General features: G+C 49.0%; 1 protein-coding gene across 27 annotated transcripts in view; it reads right to left on the bottom strand.

Moving 5' to 3' along the window:
* Positions 1-11219, bottom strand: part of TPM1 (tropomyosin 1) — a 28368-nt gene extending 17149 nt beyond the window's left edge. For 8 of the 27 annotated variants that reach the window (XM_053594398.1, XM_053594394.1, XM_053594410.1 and 5 more), the window contains exons 1-2: positions 10920-11219; positions 10038-10163 (exon numbers count right to left, since the gene is read on the bottom strand). In XM_053594398.1, the coding sequence (XP_053450373.1) occupies positions 10038-10163; positions 10920-11033 (240 nt within the window). In that variant the 5' untranslated portion in view covers positions 11034-11219. Of the gene's footprint in view, positions 1-5088; positions 5394-9709; positions 9836-10037; positions 10164-10919 lie in introns of those variants that run through there. The other 19 variants (XM_053594397.1, XM_053594393.1, XM_053594411.1 and 16 more) reach the window with 6 other exon arrangements.
* Positions 11220-12105: the final 886 nt, after the last annotated feature.

Below are 12105 nucleotides of genomic sequence, written 5' to 3'. Positions count from 1 at the left end.
GGGTGACAGTTGGTTCTGTCTGTAGCTCCCCATACAGCCGGGTCACTGGAATGGAAGGAGACAGCACCTTCTTTTATCCCCTGCAAGGTTCTCACCAATCAATATATGTCTTCCCTCTTCTTTGCCCCACCCCCAACCATTCTTTCTCTTAGCTCTTGGCACTGTGTTCAGCAAGATGCTTTTGTATAAATGTCACTCATGCTTCCCCCGGGAGCATTCTGTAGAACCTTAGCGTCCTTGACATTAGGGCATATATCCTACAGGAATACCAACAGGGCCTCACACAGGGTGCCTGGCATGACGGGGAATGGAGACCTGTTTCTAGGAGCCAGTTTGCCACACAAAGCCAAGACACGGTATGCACCCATGGAGCAGACCTGCAGGCAGCTGGCCCTTCCTGAGGAATGCTTGGAAGTCTGAAAAATGGAATCTCAAATTTTTAGCTGGCAGGGTGCTCAGGCACCATCCAAGTTAGTAGTTCCGACTGGTTGAGTGTCAGAATCAACTAGCAGATGAGGATGAACAGTACAAACTTCCAGGTCCCATCCCTAGAAATTCTGATTCAGGGAATTGGTGGGGGACAGGGGATGGGAGGCGGCGGTGTGGAGATTCTGCTCTATGAATAAGCAACCTCCTTCATTCCTCCAACCACCACCCAAAGGAACTGGAAAATTCTGTGGAAGCTGCTCATTGTTATAAAAGGGGGGCGGGGGGGGGGAGAACTTTTAGCAGGAGTGCTGCTTGGGCCACACAGCCATTGGTGTGAGACAAGACTATAACCTAAGTTCCTTGGCTTCCCATGGGCCTGCTCTCCACTTGTCACTTCTCCTCCTGGCCTCCCAGGAACTTCTCAATTGGCATTTCTTACTCCTGGAGTTACTCTCTCTTCTGATATCAGCTTGGGAAATTCTCCTACCCCCTACACCACCCACCCCAATTTCCCAAGGAAAGCCTTCAGGAACAGACCACAGCTAGGACTAGGGAACAATTATTGTTATGAAAACCATCTACTGAGCAAGTCATCTCAATCTTTTTTAGAATAAAGTAGGGTATGAAATAGAAAATGTCATAAAATAACACTAACAGGTAACAGCTCACATATGGACTAGAATATTTGCTCTGTAGCCCAGAAGTCAATGTCTACTGCCTTAGAGGTCACAGAGGAGGACAAGTGAAGGTACTTGTAGGTTAAAGTCAGGACTTGGGAGAAGTGCCTGAGGCACGGCGATCTTTATGGGAAAACCCTGGACTCTGACAGGCTCTGCAGGTCTTGTTATGCTGGGCTAATCGAAACCTTTGTTTGGTTCCTTAAAATTCAAGATATGTTTTATTTTATGACTTAAGGACACTTTTTTATCTTTCTTATTTTTACTTTTTCTTCCCTGACTTATTATGCTTTATACCTAAGAAGCCTCACACCTGTTAACTTCACTAGCCTTTACTCCCGGTATAATTTTTCTAAGTTTTGAGGCTTATTTGGATGTTTTCTAAGGTTGTTTTTATCACAGAACCTGGGTAGTCTTAAGGACCTGCTGCTGCCTCTGTCAGTACAAGTCCATAGCCATGCCAACTATCTGTTATTTAAAACCAGGTATAAATAACAAGGCATTTGTGGAGGTCAAGACCCCAGACACGAATTATTTCCAGGCACATAAATCAACCATAGTGTACTGGGTTAGCTTTCTTCTAACAATGGCCCATGTGTTGACTGCCAGTGAAGTCAATCCCAATTTCGGTTTGGGATGCTGGTTTCTTTCATTTCACAAGTGCTATTGTGTTCCAACATGTAATGAGCTACTCAAAAAAGGCACTGCTGTGTTAGTAAAGGCTACCAATGTCTTACTGCAGATTTGTTGTTAAACAGCCTCCTAACGCTCTGCACTTGTGAGGTGTCTTGGAATTGCACACAGCCCTTCCCTGAGGTGATAGCATCTATACAGAAAACAAGGGCATGTACGCCATTCCCCTACCCCCAACAAGACACTATATAGGAGTCAAGATCATGCCCATCCCAATACAGGAAAATATTACAACAAATTGGATCTGGGGAGGAAAAAAACAACAAAAACACGTTTACAAGGCTTTTTCATGAAGTCCAGATGTTTTAGCCAGTTGTGCAACAAAAATTGAAAATAGAAGTGACTTTTACTTAAAAAAAAAATGGCATTCTAGTTAATGCTATTAAGAATACTGGGAGAATATACTATCCTTAAAAAGAAAAGAAAAGAAAAGAAAATCCTCTGGAATATATTTCCAAAGTCCTGCCTGAACCATGGTGGAACATGGGATGATCAAAGGTCAGATCTTTTATTTCATGCAAACTGCAGTTATACAGAGAAGATTTCACTCAACTTGCTGTGTAAGACCAAGTGACTGGAGCCAAGCTAAACTTCTGCCCTTATATGGTAAGAAAAGGGTGAAAAAAAAAAAAACAACCCACTGATGACATTAAGGGGCACTCCCATGGATAATAGATAAACACAACCTCCTCTATCTGTGCCAAAGCCCATAATTTCTAGGACATATTTGTATAATGAGGGAGAACAGACATGAACAAGGCATTGTAGTCCCTCCACCCTGCCTGCATATGAAAGCAGCGTTGAGGGGATACATTCCAATTACAGCCACTCTGGGAGTGCCAATGCAAGCACAAAATGCACTTAGTTTCCTCATCCCAGAAATATCTACCAAATCTAAAGAGGAAATGGGATGGAAATTTTTGTAGATTGGTTGTTTCCTATGATTTGAACAAAGTTACCGATTAAGAACTGACCAGCTACAGCTGCTAAGTCTCCTTGTTTGCTGGGTACTACCCAGAAAGGAGGAAAGATAGTTACTCCTTATGGTATTTTTTTTTTTTTTAAATAATGACAAAAAAACAAAACCTGAGTAGGTTACAAGACCTAGTCAATCATTACACCCAAGCAAAGTCCCCTCATTCTAACATTCTGAAGGGCCCACACACCTTGGGAAAACAAACTAGGAGGAAATAAGGGATGGCTGCTTTTTACCAAGGTAAGTTTTGGATTAATAGAGCCTATTAACTCCAGCCTGTCTGAACCTTTGAGTATTTGAATTTAGGCCAACTTTCCGGTCAAATATTTTTTTGCAGTGGTTCATGGCTTAGTCACTAAACCTTTATCTTTGCTGCCAAGAGAAACTGTTACTGCTAGCTCAACTCACAGTCCAAGCTAGGTTTAACAACTACTTAAATCAGGTAGGTTTAAGTTCCAGTTTCAGAAGTTAGGGACAATTCTCAACCTGAAAGTCTCTCTTCAATGGTATGACCCAGTCCTCGAATTATCATATAAGGTTCTGTGTCCAGTCACCCAGGTAGACAGTTTTCAAAGTTTATTTAAAACATGAAACTGCACTTTTGACATAAAGCTTTGGAAAGAATGAAAGCATTGTTTAGCCAATTGACCAGCAGGCAGAGTACCGGCATAAAAACGATGCACAAAATAGAAGGTTAAGTTTAAAAGTAATAACTGCCCCTCATAAAAATTATCTCTTGTGTCAATCTCTAGGCCAGGAGTCAGTACAAGGCCCTCCTGTATATGATCCCACATTCCAGTTCTTAGCAGAGTAAGGGGAGTTCTTCTGACTTCCACCATTAAACCTGCCAAATGTTCCTTCTAGTCTGCCTACTTCCTCCCTCCATTCAAGATCCAAAAAGAAAATATTGTTGATTAATAGCATTAAATAGTGTTATGATGTCAAGGGGCCACATTTTTAAGACCCTTTGCTGGGTGAACTGAAAGATAAACCAGGGCTGTGTAGTGTAGTAACAGCTGACACTCAGCACTCACTCTGTTGTGCCAAACACCACTGTAATGTTTTTACATACCACCTGCTTTAATCAATGTGCAGGTGCTATTATTACTCACATTTTACACCAAGGGAACCAAGGCACTGAGCGATTAAGTAACTTGCCCACAGCTAGTAAGAAGTGGATCCAGGGTTCAAAGCTTAGCAGCCTGGGTGCAGAGTTCTTGTTTTATTAGTTCTCATGGTTCAAGGGCAGCAGCTAGCCAGAGAAGGAGGTGAAATTCATTTATCACCTAGCCAAATTCAGAGACATCACAGGGCTTTTGCTAACTTACCCCCTAAAGCAAATACTGAAAATTACTTTTGCCTTTTGATGTCCTTATTTCTGTCTGTATTTTATCTGAAATTCCTTCTAGTTAAGCTTTCCTCTGAAGAGGACCCATTTGCTTCTTGATATTTTATGGAAAACAGCTCTGCAGATAGCCATACAGCCATTTACTCAACTTAGAAGTGTGCTGTATATTAAGCACAGCTGGACATCATATTATGCCTTGTCATAAAATTCCCAAGGTGTTTGAATATCTTGATTTAAAACACACTCAGAATCAACAAATATCAAATACCTAAACTACCCTTGAAATCTCGTTCCTGTTTGTTGGATACATTTGCCTTAGGAGAAAGGAAGGAAGCCAGGTATTAAATTCAACAAGGGGGGACGGGAAGCCGGCAAGAGAATACACCCAATAACCGTTGACATTTAGCCAACTTTTTTCAAAACTTGGTAACAAAGGACTATCTATCTGTATAGGAGAACTTGGGAGTAGGAATGGTGAAGAAAGGGAAGGGTAAAAGGCCTGCATACGATATAAGCTGGCTCTGTTAAGATGTCAATGTCTCCACCAACACAGAGACACAGGCTTCCAGGACCGGGGACCTCAGAGTTTTAGCATCCCCAGACCCCCAAGGCCCGCAGTGCCTCACACCCTTCCTCTGCCAACAACCCTTCCCAACGGAAGGGTCTCCAAAGGGAGGGGCCTCCTCCCTCCCCCTCTCAGAGCAAATAATGCTAGCAGTGTAAAGTGCACACCTAGGGACCGAAGGCCACCACCCCAGACATGAAGCCCCTTTCTAGGAAAGTGCTGCTTCCAGAACCTTCTCAGCACCACCCCTGCTTCCCCCTGGGAGTTTTTACTTTAGATCATGGAGACCGTAGGGAAAGGCAGAAGAGACGGGCAGGGCCTTCCCCAGAGCCGGCACCAGCTGGCCCAGGTGCGCCTGGAAGCGTGTGTGGGGGTGGCGGGTGATGGGTGGGGCCCTTACGGTCTCCCTCAGCTTCCTCTCGTGGTCCAGCTCGCGCTGCAGGCTGCCCGCGCGCTCCTCCGCGGCGTCCGCCTGCTCCTGCAGGCTCCGGATCTTCCTCCGCACCGCCTCCAGCGAGCTGCTCCCCGCCATCGCGCGGGGCGGCGGCGGGCTGCGGTGGGAGAGGCCGGTTGCTGCGCTGTGGCCGCCACCGCCGCCGAACGCCGGTCCGCTCTGCGCGACTGCGGCGCCCCCTGCGGCCCAGGCGCAGCCCGGAAGTCGCGGCCTCCGGGGCAGCGCAGACGAACCGCAGGCTGGTGCGCGAGCGCCCAGGGCTGGTTCGGCCGGGCGGGGCGCGCGCCGCCGATCCCGGGAATTTGAGACCCACGGGAGGCATTGCGCATGCTCGAGGCAGCGGCGGGCGGGGTTCGCTGCAGGGATACCTGGCCGGCTGAGTCCTGCTGGCAGGGAGGACGCTGCGTGAGTGCCTTAAACGCTCAGCGCTCCTCCCTGGCGCGGTGGTGACCTGGGGTAACGGACCTGATGGCTAAAGGCGAGGGCGGCTCCTGGTGGCCGCGGGAGCGCTCAGCTCCAGAGTCCTGATTCCCATGGCCAGCAGGGAGAGAAGCTGAGCTAGAGTCTGAACGTGCCCTAAAGTAGACTGATTCCTCGTGGTAAAGAATCCCAGAATACAAGAACCTAACCACAACATCGCCCCCCCACCAAACAAAAAACAAAACCAAAAACTTAACGAAGTGAAAACCAATAACAGAAAGAGCACGGTGGTTAGACCTTATGTTCTAAAAGCAGTTTTCCTACGTTGAATCTAGTTTCTGGTTCCCTGCTGTGTGACTTTGGGTAAATAACGTGACTTCTCTGGGCTTCTGTAGCAGTGGAGATAATAGTACTTTCCCCAGAGGGCTGCTATGAGAATTATAAGAAGGTGCTTAGCACAATACTTTGTACATAGTTAAGGACTCAAATGATAGCTATTAATTAATACACCTGCACTATTGTAAGAGTCAGGCTGGGGCCCATAATTAGCCGTATTATCAAAAGCGAGCCTCTTGGGCGGCGCCTGTGGCTCAAAGGAGTAGGGCGACGGCCCCATATGCCGGAGGTGGCGGATTCAAACCCAGCCCCGGCCAAAAAAAAAAAAAAAAAAAAAAAAAAAACGAGCTTCAGCTTCACTTTCGGTAAACGCAATCATCTCAAGGGTCACCTCTCCTTACAACTTTCTCTGGTCTTACTTAGACCAGCCTGTAAGATTGCCTGAAATTGGCCTGGAATTAGGCTCCTCCCACAAGCGCCCATTCTACGTTGGACTGTGATGCCTGCTAAAGGCATCCCAAAGAGGGCCACAGAAACTGATGAGAGAGCCTCTCGCTGTAACTGCGTAAAACAATCTATCTCTGGGAACTGGAGTCTCCCCAGGCTGCGTTTTAAAATGCTTTCTAAGTCTCACGGCTTTCCCCCCTCACCTTTGTCAAAAAAGGCACTTAAAGTCAGCTCTTGATATGTTTAAGTGGGAATAATGAAGAAAAAGAAAACATGCTTGACGATCCCCCCTCCTCCAAGCCCTAACAAGGAACCTTTGCTTTTCTGACTCATTTTCTGTCCAGTTTCTCAGCCTCTGCTGAGACTCTCACAAACCCCAGCTTGAGCCCTCACATCCTGTAGGTGGAGCCTCTTGCTTTGTTTCCATGCTGTTCATCTGGTCAGGCAGGCCCGGAGGTTACAGCTCCTCCCCTAAGCGCACAGGCTCTGGGCGTCCAGCTTTGAGGATTGGGGGTAGCGGGTGTCTGGAAACCCGCGGAAACAGCCAGGGAAACTGATGGACACTTGCAAGTGTTCCAAGCAGCCAACTATTGACTTAATGTCCTGTTTTTCAAATACCTGGGAAGGTCAGTTTCAGGTGAGTTCATTTTCATGCTGATATCATCAGGACAGTTGTTCTCATCCTTGGCTGAAGGATGGAATCACTTGGGCATTTAAAAAATACTGCCATTTGTGTTCCACCCCCAGAGATTCTGATTTAATTGGCCTGGGAGTGCAGCCTGACTTTGGGTTTTAAAACTTCCCTAAATGATTGTTTAGAAAAGTTGTGAATCACTAATTTAGGAAGACCTACAAGGGATAAAGACTCACATTCTGTAAATAGATACATTACAATTATTGCAGAAGGGATTGGGGCCCAAAAAACAAAACAACTCCCACGAGCCTTGTATCTTCTTCAGCCTCACTTTTCACTTGAGTAGAAAGACAACAAAAAATCCAGAACAAATCCATCAGGGATGCTACCTCCTGAATGACAACCTTCTGAACTAGGAAGAGCACCCTTGGAACTAAACAATTTGATTCTACGCATTTTTCTTCCGACTTCCTTCTTTCTCCAGTGACATCTGCCTTTTCCTCCTCAAGTCTTGGCTATTTTTGCTAGTTTGGAAATTAACTATGGTCATGCACTGCAATGTTTGGTCAACAATGGACGTATACAACCCTTGTCCGATAAGATTATAATGGAGCTCAAAAATTCCTATTGCCCAGTGATTTGCGTTACAATTGCTTACAGTATTCTGTACAGTAACATCTTGTATGGGGTTGTAGACTAGGGGTAAGAGGCTGTACCACAGAGCCACACATAGGTTTGCAGTAGGCTATACCATCTAGGTCTGTGTAAGTGCTGTACATGCTGAGGTTCACACAATGATGAAGTCACCTAATGACACAGTTCTTAGAAGGTATCCTTTATAGTTAAGCTACTCTACAGCATTTCTTCACAGACTTCAACATCCCTAGAGGTTCTAAACAAGTTAAAGTGTCTTAAAGGAGAAGATGACCAATACACTACCAAAAAAAAGTATTCCATATTTAGGGACAATTTTCCAGTGGGAAAAAAAGGAATCAAAACACCATTCAAGAACCTCCCTCCCCTGCTGGCCCCACCCCCCACTGACTTTAGATAGCTGCTTTTCCATTTCTGCCCCACCCCATTGATTCTAAAGCTCCCTTAAACAAGACTTTTCAATGAAGACATGATGGCACTACAGAGTTACAATAATTATTCTTTTTTTTTTTCTGAAGAGTTGAAATAGCATTTTTCTTCTTTCTCTTGCTTTTAGTCTTACTGGACTATTTTCAAATTCTCTGCATTCTTTTCCTTATAAGGAATATCTCTCCTTGATCTATCAGCGGCTCTTTTGAAAAAGCTAAATAAACGTTCTGCTGGAGAATTTGGGGGAGACAGGCATCTTCCATTTAGCCACATATGGAACATACATCTGATCTGCATTATACAAAGCAGGCTCAGAGTTATATATTTTTTGGTTCTTTTTCTAAAGACAGGTAGTTTATAATTTAAATGTTTTAGCTAAGTCAGTGTTTCCCCCAAACCTCCTTCCCAGGAACCTTGACTTTCACTGAAAATTTCTTTTTGTCAGATTCTAAATGTCCTGTGTCTTAATTTCTCATTTCCAGAGCACACCTGGAGATATGTTTCAAGACTTTCATGCTACAAAAAGCCATTACTGGTTTCAAGAAGTGAGACTCTTCAGCACTTAGCATTTTACTCTCCTACAAAAAATTCTGCTGTTGCCCTTGATGGTTCAACTTCTGGCACAGCTTTCCCTGGTACTCACACATTCTTGGCATTATTACCAACTTCCCAAGGAATTCTTTTCTAATTGGGCCTCTAGGCTTAATTAGCTTCTAGGATGGAATCCAATGATGCGAAAAGAAGTCGGTCCTTTGCAAATCTAATGTTTGGCTTGACTTTCTGAGGCCAAAGAGGCAAGTTCTTCAATTAAAAAGATTCCAAAGGGCAGCGGACAAAGCTCTGTAGAGCTTCAGGCTGTGTGCATCACCCCTGAAACTATGTGGTGGTTGTCAGAAGGCTGACAGGTGGGGGTGGGGTGAGCAGGAGGTGCAGGGGTGAGCAGGAGGGGCAGGGGGCAGCTAGTTCACTATACCATATAAAGCACTGAGCTATATATAACTAACAGCTTACTTTCTGGATCTAGTGCCCTCAGACTGCAAACCCAAGCAAGTATCGTCTTCCCAGGCAGATCTTGAGAGCTGGATTAAGACTTCGTTAGTGAGAAAGGAATCCTTAAAGTGTCTCTGTGTCCCATCATGAAGCTCAGCCTTCTAAGTAAAAGTACTACTATGTCATTTTTTTGATTTAGAGCCTGGGCTTTCTGTACACTGACTAGCCCCACTACCAAAATCCAGAACTTCCCACCCATTGAAGATGGCAAAAGGAAAAAAAATAAAGAAAACTAGGTATTCTTTGCACAAACCTTGGTGATGACACCTCAGGGGTTTTCTGCCACCAGGGAGGTGACTGTTCACCTCCAGAGTTCAATTTCAGCTGCTCTATTCTCCCAGCTTCTCACCCACCCACCTCTACCCTTAGGCGGGTAGAGAAAAAGAGAGAAAGAGAGAGAGAGAAATGGATGAGATATAAATGCAGGTGTGCAGAAGCAGTCAGAGGCTGCATCCAGTGCTTCAGGCCATGGCAGGGCTGTGTACAGGTGTCCAGCAGGAGGAGGTAACCCTCCTCCATTGCTCTCCAGGCCCTGTGGTGACCCCAGAGTGGCCACGTGGGCAGGAGGTGATGGAAGCAGTGTGAGCGTGCACTTACATCGGTGGCCTTTTTCTCCGCCAGCTCCAGTTTCTCCTGGGCATCTTTGAGAGCCTCGGAGTATTTGTCCAGTTCATCTTCAGTACCCTTGAGTTTCTTTTGCAGCGACACCAGCTCGTCTTCCAGCTGGGAGTTGGCCGGAGGGGATGGGGAAGGGGCGGGGGGTGCAGCAGGCAGCGTGATCCCGCAGGAGAGGGGTGGGTGTGGTGCACAGAACCAAAAGGACAGGGACAGCGGGAGAGAGACAGGGAAGGACAGGGAGGGAGAGAGAAAGAAAAAGACAGAGTTAGCCTTTCGTGCGCTGCGCGGTGCCGCGCGCCCCGGGTACCTTGGCGGCGGCCTCGTCGGCGGCCAGGAGGCTGTCCTCCGCCTTGTGCAGCTCCTCCAGCACCCGGTCCCGCTCGTCCTCCGACGCCCGCAGCAGCTTCTCTTTGGCCGTGATGTCCTCCTCGAGCTGGGGGGCAGCGGCGGGCGGGCGCGGGTGGCCGGCACGGACCGGGTGTTAGAGACACACAACACAGGGCGCCGGGTCGGCAAGGGCCCCTTGGGCTTGGGGCGCTACCGAGTTGGAGCTCCAGGGACCCTAAGTAACCTTCTCTCTCCCAGAGCTGGAACCGCTCGGTGGCTCACCCCGCACCCCACCTCCCCTGGGACCAGTCTCCTGCCGAAGTCTCGGCGGGCTCGAGTCCACAACTTGGGGGCGCACAAAACGCCCCTGTGTGCCTGGCTTTGGGGCTGTATCCTCCATCCTGTCCCATCTTTGTTCTTAGCACACAAATCCATGCTCCCTTTCCTCCCCCAAAGTCTCCATCCCAGCGTAAGGTTCCCCACTCCCAGTTAAAAGTCCAAAGAACTCCGCTTTCAGGACTTGACTCCCTTTCCCCTCCGTCGCCCTTCCTTCAAACTTCCCCAGGAACCGGGGCCCGTCCCCTGCTTCCGGCAAACTGATTCCCAGACCTGACAGTCAAGTCCCTCTAGGACTTGAACTGACTTCGCGGGCTCTGGGAACCAGCCGAGGGAAATCAGCGTCCCGAGACAAGACTGAAGTTCGAACGAGCCTGAGCCTTGCGCTTCCCCTCCCCCGTCACAGACGCGCGCCCCTGGGCGCTCCGGGTGAGGGTGGTGGGTGGCACCCCGGGCGCTCGGGTGGGGGGCGAGGGGCTAGGCTCGGGCCCCGGGCTCGGGGGCGCCCGGCCGGGGAGGCGCAGACCTGCTTGCTCCTGTCTTCTGCCGCCTTCTTATCGGCCTCTGCCTGCTCGGCTCGGTCCAAGGCGTTCTCCTTGTCGAGCTTCAGCATCTGCATCTTCTTCTTGATGGCGTCCATGGTGGCGGCGGCGAGGGGCCCTCGGGCTGCGGCGGGAGCGGCGGGGCGAGTGCGCGGTCGGGCGGCCGAGCGGGAGTGCGAGCGCGGAGCTGCCTGCTGCTCCCAGATATGTACTTTCCCAAGGGGGCGACCGCATTCCTCAAGACAGCCAATACTTTTTTGGAAAAGCTTTTTTCTCCTGCCCCCTTTCCCCCTCTCCTCCCTCCGCCCCGTGTCCCCTCCCGCGGGGGCCGCTCGCCCATTCGCTGCCGCCTGCCGGCCTCCCGGTTGACGGTGGATATGACTATATATGGGGACCCGAGCCGCCGAGGCGGCGGCCCAACCAGGCCGCCCTGTTTCCAAACCTGCGCGCCAGGGAGAGGGAGCCGGGGCCTCGCTGGGGCGCTAACCTCTGCCCTCTGCCCTTCGCGCCCCTGTCTCCTAAACCCAGAGCCCAGTCATTAGGGTTCCAGCCGAGCCTGCGCTGGGTCACGGGAGGCCAGGGGAGCGGGGCAGGTGGCGGGTGCGTGTTGCCCCCAGTGGGCCGCTAGACCCCAGCGCGCTCAGCCTAAGGCCCGGGCTCCCCTGCAGCCACCACACTCGGCACCTGCCAGCGTCTCCCGGGCAGCTCTCAGCCCACCAGGTGTCGTTTAGGGCTTTCACCTTCCGGAAACTCAGCTGGGGCAGAGAAAGGGCGAGCCAGGAGGAAAGCCTGGGGGAGGGGGAGATCCTGAGACTTAGTTGATGCGGCGGGAAAGGGGCAGGATGAGGCAAAATGATGGCACAGGGAATCTGTGTTCTGCGCCCTCCATCCCGCCCCCAGGGGAAAGATGGACCAATACTTGAGGGACAAAGGACTCAGTTGGCTAAGTGCTTCTGCAGGGTGTGTGTGTGTGTGTGTGTGTGCAGGGGTGTAGGTGGATGGGTGGAAGTTTAAGCGGGAAAGAACGGTTGAGTTTAGATGCAGGCAGAATTCTGCCACCAGCACCTGTGTGACCTTGACAAATAACTCTTGCTGCAGTTTCCTCATCTTTACACCCAGGGGTAGATGATCCCTGAGGTCCTTCTAAGAAAATTTTAGCCATTTTCTTGC

Source organism: Nycticebus coucang, chromosome 6 (genome assembly GCF_027406575.1).
Source record: "Nycticebus coucang isolate mNycCou1 chromosome 6, mNycCou1.pri, whole genome shotgun sequence".
Lineage (NCBI taxonomy): Eukaryota > Metazoa > Chordata > Mammalia > Primates > Lorisidae > Nycticebus > Nycticebus coucang.
Note: the sequence above shows the minus strand (reverse complement) of the source record. Positions and strands in the feature narration are given on the sequence as shown.